Source organism: Bos mutus, chromosome 10 (assembly GCF_027580195.1).
Source record: "Bos mutus isolate GX-2022 chromosome 10, NWIPB_WYAK_1.1, whole genome shotgun sequence".
NCBI lineage: Eukaryota > Metazoa > Chordata > Mammalia > Artiodactyla > Bovidae > Bos > Bos mutus.
In genome coordinates this window covers 49,002,844-49,016,214 of record NC_091626.1, presented here as the reverse complement: position 1 = coordinate 49,016,214, position 13,371 = coordinate 49,002,844, and the positions used below count along the sequence as shown (strand labels likewise).

The 13,371-nt window shown below is 33.1% G+C and overlaps 1 protein-coding gene across 2 annotated transcripts in view; it reads left to right on the top strand.

Moving 5' to 3' along the window:
- TRPM7 (transient receptor potential cation channel subfamily M member 7) overlaps window positions 1-13,371 on the top strand; it is a 111,071-nt gene that overhangs the window by 68,025 nt on the left and 29,675 nt on the right. For both annotated transcript variants that reach the window (XR_011465655.1, XM_005900469.3), the window contains exons 21-26: window positions 845-1,123; window positions 5,443-5,617; window positions 9,081-9,207; window positions 10,272-10,456; window positions 11,340-11,472; window positions 12,176-12,891. Coding sequence is in view for 1 of the 2 variants with exons in the window: in XM_005900469.3 (XP_005900531.2) it covers window positions 845-1,123; window positions 5,443-5,617; window positions 9,081-9,207; window positions 10,272-10,456; window positions 11,340-11,472; window positions 12,176-12,891 (1,615 nt within the window). In the remaining variant the exon portion in view is untranslated. The remainder of the gene's footprint in view (window positions 1-844; window positions 1,124-5,442; window positions 5,618-9,080; window positions 9,208-10,271; window positions 10,457-11,339; window positions 11,473-12,175; window positions 12,892-13,371) is intronic.

Here is a 13,371-nt window from a genome sequence, read left to right as displayed (position 1 = left end):
TCTGTGCTTTACATTTAGAGAATACATGAAATTGCAAAAATAGAAGGCATTGTACTTCTCTCCCACTTAAGTATTGTAGGATTTTATCTTATTAAATAACTTACTATGCATTTTAAATTCCTTTGAGTGCCATGGCCACTATATTTATGAAATCTATTGTTTTACTAATATGTTTAAAGAAATTAAGTTGTTAAATGGTAAAAGCAAGTTGCAAAGAATTCTTTTAAATGTATATTCATAAAACAGCTCTGCAAGAATTCATTAGATAATAATAAAAGTGGTTGCCTCTAGTCGGAAGGGGAATCAGTTGACTAGTGGAGAAGAATGGGAGACTTTTCAATATTTATGATTCACTATGATTTTGAAGCTGTAAATGTACTACCATTTCCCACATAAAAAAATTTTTTTTCATTTTATATCAAAGAGAAGAGCTAAGTATAGCATTTTAAACCATTGAGTTGTTTACTTTCTGCAAATAAGGCACTTTTGGAAGATCCTGCTTGAATGTCCTGGTGTTGTTTCAGTGAAAAATAAAACAACTTTTCAAAAGTATCTCACATTCCAAGCCTAGGGATCTTTGTTCTAATCCAGAATTTACAGCGTCTTAATTGGATGATCTTGGTTGAACAGGTTATTTATTTGTGGGTCTTTTTCCCCCCACACACAGAAAATGAGGATAAGAACTGTCTCTCTGATATCTTACTGAATTGTTTTGGTGATCAAATACCAAGACAGTCAAAAATACTTTGAAATATTAAAAGATATATAAAATTTTATTGTGCTGTTATAACTGAATTCTGTTTTAATAGGAAGAAATTGATTATTATTATTTTTTAACCTTTAGATTTTTATGTCTGAAGCTGGAAAAATAAGCCAGAAGATTAAAGTGTGGTTTAGTGATTACTTCAATATCAGTGATACAATTGCCATAATTTCTTTCTTCATTGGATTTGGACTAAGATTTGGAGCAAAATGGAACTTTGAGAATGCATATGATAATCATGTTTTTGTGGCTGGAAGATTAATTTACTGTCTTAACATAATATTTTGGTATGTGCGTTTGCTAGATTTTCTAGCTGTAAATCAACAGGCAGGACCTTATGTAATGATGATTGGAAAAATGGTAAGTTGGGAGGTGTCTGATAATACTTGTGGGTTTATTGGTATTTTTTTCTTAGAATCATAAAAATGTTGCTAATACAATTTTACTTGAATCAGAGAATAGATAGTTCATGTTTATTTGCCTCATATTCAAAATAAACCATTTCTTAGGATGTTAACTTTTGAAGAAACTGTTTAATAGGATAAGGTTACAAAATCTTACTTGTTTTATCTTGAAATACTTTAATTTTTAAATGCTACTTTTAAATGTTAGGACTGTTTGAAAAAAATAGACATTTGCCAGGTCTAATCTGTGAATTTCTTTTCATCTTTACTGCCACCACACTAATCCAATCTGTCATCATCTGGTAGCAGCAATAGTCTAGTAATCTGTTTATTCATAAGCAGTCTGGCCTGTCTTCAGTCTATATAATAGCTAGAGTAATATTTCAAAATGCCAATCTGAACATGTTACTTCTCATTCTTAAAAAAATGTTTTTTTTGATGGTTTTCCATTACTCCTAGAATCAGTGTACTTAATGAAACACATAAGCTCTGCCCAGTTTGACTGTTGGTTTCCTTCCTTTCTTCCTATCTCTCTCCCCTCCTTCCCTCCCTTTAAATTTTGAAATAATTACAGATTTACATGCAGTTGTAAGAAATAAGAGCAATTGTGTGTACTCTTTAGTTTCCACCAGTAGTAACATCTCCTTGCTTTCTTTCTGAACCTTACTTACCCTTACCGTTTTTGACCTCTTTCCTGTGCTCTAGTCACACGTGCCTTTGTCATTTTTCTTTAACAGAGCCCCTACCAGAGAACCAAGAATAGCTCTTTTTTTTTTTTTCTTGTGTAAAATGGTCATACTCATCTACACTCATATCCTTAGGATTTTTGAGTAATTAGTTTTGTTCTTCAGATCTTGACTCTTAACATGATTTTTTTTCAGAGAGAATTTTTTGTCTTTTTCAACTGGATGAAGTTTATTATCTGTATAATTTTATGGCACCCATGTTCTTCCTTTTAGAATATTTATCTGTGTCTAACTTTATTTTAAACTACATTTTTATTGGGTTATTTACATTCTCCTCTAGACTTTAAATTCATTGGAGTAGGAACTTTGGTGTTGATCTATAGTGCTTATCACAGTCCCTGTCACATAGAATCTCCTTACTAAATATTTGTTGTTTGGATGGATAAAGCCATTTCAAGTAGTAAAAAAACAATGTAAAAATAGTGAACATTAATTGTACTTTAAAAAGTTGGTTCTTAAGATTTTTTTCTCTGATTTTTATATCCATAACAGATTATGCATTTAAAAAACAGTAAAAATTCAACAAGTAGTTTTTAGTGTTCATTATATTCTCACTGCTATGCAAGACAGTGCAAAGGTATTAGGGATATTGTCCCTGAACTTTGTGAAATCACATTTTTCTTTTTTGACTTTATGAGTCCTGTCATTATTTTTAACAGTTACATAATCTAGCTTGAGGGGCCTGTCCTACATAAGGGATTTTAGGAAATATGAGATATTAGTAAACTATCAATGTGGTTGATTGATTAAGTTAATGAGTAGGGGATATAGGGATTCATGGAAAGAGAAAAGTCTATAGAGGTTTTTCTTATAAAGCAATGAAATGTGAACTAATCTTCGAAAGCTTGAGATAGATGGGAATAAAAAGGAGCAGCCTGTCTGGAACTTCTTTTATGATAAGGTACAGTTTGTTAGCACATTGGATAGAAGAGAGGGCATAGCTTCGAGTATATAGAACATTGAAAAGTAGGACTTTAGAGAAGAAAAATACAGGGAAACCATTGAAGAATTTTCCCCCTAAATTTTGATTTTTCTTTACCATAAAAGAAGTACGGTGACACTTTTCTGTCTTTCCTTATCATTTTGAAGTTACTTTTCAGTGTGTGGATTTGAAAGCAGGTAAGTCAGGTTGTTATGATGATTTTTAACCAGAGGGTCAGTCTGAAAAAGTCTTGCAAGGATTATGTGCAACTCCAACTCACCGCACTAATCTTGTCCCTTTAAACAAATACCGTCATGGTTTATATCTTTAGATAACTCTTTCTTCCTCTCTTTACTGATCCAGACTATTTTTAAAGTTTATAACCAGAACGTCTAATCTTTTCCTGATATAATATGCCCACTATTTTGCTCTTTCTCATAGGCTTAACCAACTGGCAGATTCTGTTTTTTAAATATAGATGTCAGATTTAATGTGCAATCTTTATGCATTGAACTGAAAAAATCTGAAATGTATTGGGCCTACTCCTGCCATAAATAGCTTTCAGATTTTAGGGTATAAACTTTGTTATGCTTCTGTTGCTTTTGTGAAAGTAACTTCTTTCCTTGTTCTAAAATTACTATTCAAAATTTTAGCAAGAGCAGACAGACTACCCTCCAGAGATATTCAGTGTTAACAATTTGAAGTAAACCTTTCCATTCTTCAGGAGATATATAGGGAAAAAAGACGTGTATATGAATACATGTGTTTATTTGTGTTAAATTTCACAAATGGGCTTATATATTATGCTTTTTCTCAATTCTTTTAAAATATCTACCCCTTTATAAAAATCTGTTCCTAGAATTTTTGAAACCCTTTTCCTTAATCTTGGAAGATTGGTTTTCTATATTAAATTTATCTTCTAAGTGACCCTTCTAAGTAATCCAATACAGGATTACCTGCATTGCTTTAAATTATGAAAACAGAATTTTTACAGTTTTTGAATATAAAGTTTTATTATTATATTTGCTTTTTCACACTATACTTTTTCCCTCTAGGAGAGTGTATCCAGCTCTCCCCAGTTAAAAATTACTAGTTTACTATTTGTTACATTAAAGGAGTACTTACTATTCATCATTTTGCATTATTTCATGAAGTAGTGGTATTTCCAGGAAAAGCAGGGGAATTAAGATTGTCAAATAGGCTTTACATGAACAGGTATGAAGTTCTGAGACCTCTGAATCATCAGCCAATACAGCTTGTATAATTTTAGGATATTTCAGGTTTGGGTTTTGATCTGGGCATTTTCTTTAATTACAGATATATATTTGGGTTTCAAATTATAGCAACTGCCATGAATAATGTTTTGATGAATTATTTGCCTTTTAAAATCTTTTATCCCAAGATTTTGTTTATTGAATGCATACATTCTCTTAGTAGTGCTCTTAAATGGTCAACTAAGATATTATTTAACTATTTTATAAGTAAAAAAACTGCATCTTGGGAGAGTGTATTAGGATTCTTTGATTGCAAGTTACAGAGACCCTGACTTAATTTTAAAAGGAAATTTATTAGCAGATCTAACAATTTTAAAGCTAAAGGATCAAGACAAAATGATTATATTTAAGTAAATGTTTTATAATTTCTCCATCTATTCTAGATTTACTGTCCTCTTTACTTTTCACAGTCTCACCTTCCATTTCTACTTTCACTGTATACTTGTTCAAAACATATATGAAAATGTTACAATAACTTACTTTAGGTTGATTTATTACTGCAATTATTTTTAGTTCATAGTAGATTAAAATACAGATTTATTATACATGTAGTCTCTTGAATGGGATTTTCCCCTTATTTTCTGTGGATGAATACTACTACATATTGCTAGAGTGAGACTACATTCACTTTTTTATATGTAATTGCTGAATACATGTATATATAATAAGTGGATAGAAATTAAAGTTTTCTTATTACATTTCACTTAATTATTTGAATTCCTGAGTAATGATGTCAAAATTCACATTGTGATTTAGCAGTAAAAATTGTTTTTTAATGATTTATTGTGTGAGAGCTCAGTTAGGCTCTTTTTAATTTTGTTGAAATTAAATAGTTGCAAACCATCTGACTTGCAAAAGGGTTTTTTAACCAGATATGGGGATCAGTTCTTTTTTAGACACACATACTGATAATTCAGTTTGTTGTTGTATTTACCTCTTAGAAGGTTTCACAGCCCAGGAGACAAAGCACCATGATAGAGTTCAGGATGGAAGAACATTCACGGAAATTGATTCCTTGCATCTGCCCCTTATGTCTATACTTCTTTAAAAGGCTTCATGGACATGAGATAGGCAGACTCTGGTTTCAGCCTGTGTTATGGTTCAGTATATAGAAGATGCCTATGAGTTGCCTGATGTCACAGATCAGTTTTTATATAATTTCCTTTATGTTCAGGCTTATATAGTGATGAGATTTCCTGAATGTTACTGCTAGGAATAAAAAGAAACTCAAAGATTCAAACTATCTGTTGGAATGTTAGAAACTTTTTTAAGATGAAGAATTATCTGTGTGTATAAATCCCCATGTATTTTAACAGTGTTCATTTTTTAACAGGTGGCCAATATGTTCTACATTGTAGTGATTATGGCTCTTGTATTACTTAGTTTTGGTGTTCCCAGAAAGGCAATACTTTATCCTCGTGAAGCACCATCTTGGACTCTTGCTAAAGATATAGTTTTTCATCCATACTGGATGATTTTTGGTGAAGTTTATGCCTATGAAATTGATGGTAAGGATTTAATGTGTATGAATTTATCTTATGTTAAAGTCAGAATTGCATTTTAATAATACTGTGTATTTTCAAAAATTAAGGTGTTACAACCTTAGCCTTCTCACAATATATTAATCTCAGAAGAAACATAAACATTAATTGAAAAAAGTATTTCAGATTTTTTTTTTTTAGTTGCAAATAATGGAATTTAGCCTAAACTGGCTTACACAGTAAGGACATATATTAATTCACATAACAGAAAGTGCTGGAGTGTCTTTGTAATGGGTTAGCTGATAGCTAAGGACACCTGTTCTTTTTCATCCCAGTGCTCTGTAATCAGTGTCTGATTCAAAAAGGGTTTCCTTTACAATTTTAAGACTCTCTAATTAGTGGCGGGAGGAAAGAGACACTGTTTTCCATAGTTCTCTCCAGAGGAAAATGTCTCATATCCAAGATGCTCCCTATTGAACCTGTATTTTTATCTCATTAGCTCAAATTGGCTTCAGGTTACCTATGTCTAAACAAGGCAAGCATAATGGAATTGATTAGTTGATTGTATCAATCAGTATATACTATTGAATTTTAAAATTCACCTTTCAATACATTCTCTGCATAAGGTTATTCTGTTCTTTTAAAGAGGCAAGTGGGCCTTAGGAAGCATTACTGTGAACAAAGCTAGTGAAGGTGATGAAATTCCAGCTGAGCTATTTCAAATCTAAAAGATGATGCTCTTAAAGTGCTGCACTCAATATGCCAGCAAATTTGGAAAACTCAGCAGTGGCCACAAGACTGGAAAAGATCAGTTTTCATTCCAGTCCCAAAGATGGGCAAGGCCAAAGAAAGTTCAAAATACCACACAGTTGCACTTATGTCATGCTTGCAAGGTAATGCTCAAATCCTTCAAGCTCGGCTTCAACAGTATGTGAACCAAGAACTTGCAGATGTACAAGCTGCATTTAGAAAAGGCAGAGGAACTAGAAATCAAATTGCCAATATCTGTTGGGTCATAGAAAAAGCAACAGAATTCCAGAAAAACATCTTGTTTCATTGACCATGCTAAAGTCTTTGACTCTGTGGATCACAACAAAATGAAAAATTCTTAAAGAGATGGGAATACCAGACCACTTTACCTGCCTCCTGAGAAGTCTGTATGCAGGTCAAGAAGCAACAGTTAGAACTGGACATGGAGCAATGGACTGGTTCAAGATTGGGAAAGGAATACATCAAGGCTGTATATTGTCACCCAGCTTATTTAACTTATATGCAGAGTACATCATGCGAAATGCTGGGCTGGATGAAGCAAAAGCTGTAATCAAGATTGCTGGGAGAAATATCAATAACCTCAGATATGCAGATGACACCACCCTAATGACAGAAAGCTAAAAGGAACTAAAGAACCTCTTGATGAGGGTGAAAGAGAAGAATGAAAAAGCTGGCTTAATACTCAACACTCAAAAAACTAAGATCAGGGTATCTGGTCCCATCACTTCATGGCAAATACATGGAGAAACAATGGAAACAGTGACAGACTTTATTTTCTTGGGCTCCAAAATCTCTGCAGACGGTGACTGCAGCCATGAAATTAAAAGATGCTTGCTTCTTGAAGGAAAAGCTATAATGAACCTAGACAGCGAATTGAAAAGCAGAAACATCACTTTGCAGAGAAAGGTTAAAGGTCTGTGTAGTTAAAGCTCTCGTTTTTCCAGTACTGATGTACAGGTATGAGAGTTGGACCCTAAGGAAGGCTGAGCGCTGAAGAATTGATGCTTTCAAATTGTGGTGTTGGGGAAGACTCTTGAGAGTCCCTTGGTCAGCAAGGAGATCGAACCAGTCAATTCTAAAGGAAATCAACCCTGAATATTCATTGAAAGGAGTGGTGCTGAAGCTGACACTCCAATACTTTGGCCACCTGATGTGAAAAGCTGACTCATTGTAAAAGACCCTGATACTGGGAAAGTTTAAGGGCAGGAGGAAAAGGGGGTTACAGGATGAGATGGTTGGATGGCATCACTGACTCAGTGGGCTTGAGTTTGAGCAACTCCAGGAGGTAGTGAAGGTCAGGGAAGCCTGGCATGCTGCAGTCCCTGGTTTTGCAAAGAGTCAGACACAACTGAGCAGCTGAATGAGAAGACAACTTGAGAACATAGATGATAATGCAAACTTTCAGGGATGTTCTTCTGACCTCCACATTGAGTTACAGAATCTTATTTTTGTTAGTTTGCTTGTGTTCTGTCTTGCTCTTTCTCTTCCGTCTTACTTTACTCCTCCCTCTCCCTATTCCTGTGTTGCTCTTTACCCACCTATTTATAGGTGATTGGAACAGGGGATGGTAACATAGTGGTCACCAGTTGTTACCAGATGTTGATTAAAACAGATTTTACCAGCCTGGTAAAATTTTGTGTTTAATGGTTTCCTTTTTGGTTTCTTTTCCAGGTTTTTATTGTCTGTTCTTTTTCTGATGTGGTTCTAGTTTAGTTATAAAGCATTAGATAAAGTTTTTTAGTCTCCTGCATTCTCTTTCTTGGGTATTTGCTTCATCAAACTAATCCAAATAGAATAGAAATAGTTTGGAAAATTTTTTTAAGAGTGAAAGGACTATATGCATCAGTTTGCCCATAAAACCATTTATTTGAAAGGAATGATACAGCCATGATGAGAATTTCAGTGGTGTATATTTTTAAAATGCATACAAGCACTTCCCTGGCAGTCCAGTTAAGACAGCCCTTCCACTGCAGAAGGGATAGGTTCGATCCTTGGTCAGGAAGCTAAGATCCTGCATGCTGCAAGATGAGGCCAAATTAAGTAAAATGCTTAGACAGTACCAGGTGCTAAGTGTATTATAAATATTTGTATAAAACTTGTCACTAATTGATGATTATTTAATTTTAATCCTTGCCATACTTGAATTTATTTTATCTTATTCCTCATAACTCTCTGGTGGGTATTAAAGCTCTTCCCTTCCTTAATCTAGGTATGTTATAGCTTCAGAAACATTCCAGGTGGAGGCAATAAAAAGCAAGGAATTAAAATCTAATCATTGTGTATTTGGGAGACCCTTTAACCATTCCTTCAACCCTGTTTTGTGGCATTATAAACTAAACTCAGTAGTCTACATGTTTGTAAATGTACCATGAGTTTATCATATTCTTTTATGGTTCAGTTATTTTTCTTATAGAATGTGTGGCTGAATCTCAGAATTTTATTCTCCTTAATGTTCCTCTGGCTAAACCCTACCTTGAAGGGTAGACATAATATGGAAATACACTTCCTTGTGTGGAATAGAGTGGTAAAATTGTACCTGCGTCCCTCACAAAATTCTTCTGTGTTTATATGGCTGCCTGCCCAGAAACTTTTGCTAGAATCTGTGAAACAGATTTATACTTAATCAAAACTTCCTTCAAACAAATATAATCTAATACTGACTAGAAGCAGTTAACTGCTAAATTACTGTGTTTTAATTCTTTTTTCTTTGTCTCTAAAGTTTGTGCAAATGATTCCAGTATCTCTCATATCTGTGGCCCTGGGACATGGTTGACTCCATTTCTTCAAGCAGTCTACCTCTTTGTACAGTATATCATTATGGTCAATCTTCTCATTGCATTTTTCAAGTAAGAATTTTACTCAGCTGCTTATTGTAATGAGATCATTTAATATACAGTTTTCTTTTTGAAGGAACTATACAAAATTTTAAATATGATTATATTGAGGCTTAAGCTACTAAGAATTATTTCTGACAAATATAAATTAAGCATGCTTTTTCAAAATCACATCAGCTCTAAGTTTGAGACGCTACCTTTCAGCATTCCATTCTTTTATAAATTTAATATTTGGGATTTATTACTCAATGGTCAGAGAACACATGTACAGTATACAAAACAGAAAGGCAAATAGAAAATTCGTAAGTAATCCCATTCTTAATATTTTGATGTACATCTTTATCTTTTATGAACATATATGAACCATTTTTTTCCTTCAAAAACAATGTTCTTATAGTTTTGTGTACTGTTTTTAAGTAAGCAGAACATGAATTTTTCCTACATTAATAAATACTCCTCTCCAGTTTTTTAATGGCTGGCTAGTATTCCATGATACAGATCATGAGTTTTAAGCTAGTATGTTTTATTGCTGCATTTGATTATTTATAATTTTTTCTTCCCCAAGACCACATTGTGGTTAAATTTTTGATCAGTCCTTATGTATTTTCTTAGAGTGTTTTCCTGAAAGTAGAACTATTCAGTATATTTATATTTTGGGCTTCTTGCACGTAAGTCAAAATCTGCCTGTTTCCCCAAATCTGTGCTAATAGGAGGTGTTATCTTTTTGATGGTTGCTTATTTTTTATAGCACATAAGAGTCTTATTTTTATTTGCAGTTAGTGTGTTACTTCAGATTGAATATTTTCTTTTGTTTTTGTCATTTATATACCATTTTAAAAGCTTAAAATCATATTTTCTGCCTATTTTATGTTGGTTTGTAATTAAGACCCTCAACAATATCAATATGTTTATGTTTTTGCTGCGTATGTTTTTTCCAGTTTCTCATTTGCCTTTTAGTCTTTTTTATAATGGGATACTTCTTTGAATCCTTGTTTAGAACATAATTACAGTAAAATTTTAGTACTTCAAACTTTAAAATGTGCTTATCTGAGTTTGTTTATTCTTTGTTATTTAAGCAATGTGTATTTGCAAGTGAAGGCAATTTCCAATATTGTATGGAAGTACCAACGTTATCATTTCATTATGGCTTATCATGAGAAACCAGTTCTGCCTCCACCACTTATCATTCTCAGCCATATAGTTTCTCTTTTTTGCTGCGTATGTAAAAGAAGAAAAAAAGATAAGACTTCGGATGGACCAAGTAAGTAAAGTATATTAAGGCAAATGTTTTTATCACATGCCAGTATTATACTGAAAGATAAATATTGATTTTAGTCAGAAGACTTAATTGGTTAATGTTATTGTAAAGGCTTTTGGATTTGCCTAAGCATAAAGTATTTTTAAGTGCAATATGGTTATCTTTAAAAGTAAATTTAGTATTAAACTTGCTTTTTGATATGGCATCTCAATTTAGTTTTCTTAAAATGCTAATATAAACCATAACACTTGCTGTTTTACAAACCATTTTGACTGCTACATAAAGAATAACACTTTTAGTATATTTTGTAGACTACATGATACGAAGTCAAACTCTGCCTAAAATTTTACAGTGACTTTTTGTTCTACCAATTCAGTGTTTAAATTCTTCTACCTGAGAGAGAGGTGAGGGAGAGGTGAGAGAGACAGATGAGAAAGGGTGTTTCACAGGAAAAGGAAATTAGAAAAGGGGGAAATACCATTTTCTGCTGACAGCACACTGTGAGTGAAGAAAGAAGTAGAAATGACTTATGTATGGCTTCAGAAACAGTAAGTTTTTTAATAAGAAAACATTTGCAGATGATTTACATGATTTTATGAGCTCTTATTGACTTCCCTGGTGGCTCAGACAGTAAAGCATCTGTCTACAATGCGGGAGACCTGGTTTCAATCCCTGGGTTGGGAAGATCCCCTGGAGAAGGAAATGGCAATCCACTCCAGTACTATTGCCTGGAAAATCCCATGGAGAGAGGAGTCTGGTAGGCTACAGTCCATGGGGTCACAAAGAGTTGGACACAACTGAGTGACTTCACTTTCACTTTCATGAACTCTTTAGCTAAAGTTTATCTTGATGTCTTTATGTTTTTTTTTTCCTTTTCCCTCCATAGAACTTTTTTTAACGGAAGAAGATCAAAAGAAACTTCATGATTTTGAAGAGCAGTGTGTTGAGATGTATTTTAATGAAAAAGATGACAAATTTCATTCTGGGAGTGAAGAGAGAATTCGTGTCACTTTTGAAAGGTTCAGAAACTCTTTAATTATAACTGATTTTATGTCAGAGTGGGTTCTGTTAGTTATGTCTCTCTTACATGGTCATTTTGCAATTTGTGTTTGTCAAACAAGTAAGTTTAGTAATGGTTTTACATTATATATTGGGAGACAGATCAGTTGTTTACTTCATGTAAGTCAGTCAGTCTCTTAATGTTTTTGGACCCTTGTTACAGGGGGCAGAAAAGAGTTAATATTCTTTACTAGTTGGTGGAGAAAAATTACTGTTTAATTATTTTAAATAATTATGTCTTAATTATTATATCTTTAATTATTTAAAACATGTGTTTCTTTCCATTAGCTTTGCTACATTCTAAAAGTATATGGTGTTTGTGTAGTTACAGTAGTGGTAATAATAGTTCTGTATTATATGTAGAATATAGAATATGTATATTCAATATATGTAGCTGAATACTCTTGTGTTACTCTGATGTGGGAATAAATAGCCTGTGGCACAAAAGCGTGTTTTGAAATCTTGTATTTTTACTGCAATAGGATTTTTCTTAAACATAAGGTATGCCTTGTTATAAATGAATAATTGTACAAGATTTTATATTTTACCTTGTTTGAGTGCATGTAAAATTTCTTTTTACCAACATCATTTATTAAGATTACAGAAATAATTTCTAAACTAATAATTTTTAACATTTGTAAAATGCCTGTGTTTCCGTTACAGAGTGGAACAGATGTGCATTCAGGTTAAAGAAGTTGGAGATCGTGTCAACTATATTAAAAGATCGTTACAATCATTAGATTCTCAAATTGGCCATTTGCAAGATCTTTCAGCCCTGACTGTAGATACATTAAAAACACTCACTGCCCAGAAAGCTTCAGAAGCTAGCAAAGTTCACAATGAAATCACACGCGAATTGAGCATTTCCAAACACTTAGCTCAAAACCTTATTGATGATGGTCCTGTAAGACCTTCTGTATGGAAAAAGCACAGTGTTGTAAATACACTTAGTTCCTCTCTTCCTCAAGGTGGTCTTGAAAGTAATAATCCTTTTCTTTGTAATATTTTTATGAAAGATGAAAAAGATTCCCAGTGTAACATATTTGGTCAGGATTTACCTGTAATACCCCAGAAAAAAGAATTCAATTTTCCAGAGGCTGGTTCCTCTTCCAGTGCCTTATTCCCAAGTGCTGTCTCTCCTCCAGAACTGCGACAGAGAATACATGGAGTAGAAACCTTAAAAATGTTTAGTAAAAATCAAAAACCAGGCAATTCATCTAACAGTATACCACATCTATCATCCCCACCAACCAAATTTTTTGTTAGTACACCATCTCAGCCAAGTTGTAAAGGCCACTTGGAAACTGTAACCAAAGATCGAGAAACTGTTTGTTCCAAAGCTGCAGAGGGAGATAACATAGAATTTGGAGCGTTTGTAGGTAAGTTTGGAAAAACTGATATTTGTCATCAACAGTATTTTTATAAAATTACGATTATCACCATAGAAATAAAAGTAAATTGCTGATTAATAAAATTATGTAATTGTGTGAAAAGTGAACTATCTTTTCATAGAGTATAGTCCTGAAGTTTTTAAAGGAATCAGAAGTAGGGGAAATAGGTTGAATTGGGCTGTAGTAGTTATATTAGCACATAACCTCTTTGGTGCAACTTACTATGATAGTGATTGTGTGGAAAACTTATTTGTACTCTGTCTTTTCTTTTCAACGTAGGATAGTCTCTTAATAATCAACTTTCATTGAAAGAACTAGAGTGATGTGTAAGTAAGTTTCAAATACTGAGGGAAAGAGGAGGCTAAAAGTAACTGGCAAAGAACAGTGTTTTATAAATAGGATGACCATATAGTTTTTCATTCAAACTAGTACACCTTTGAGAATGAAAGGTTATATTACTTATATTTA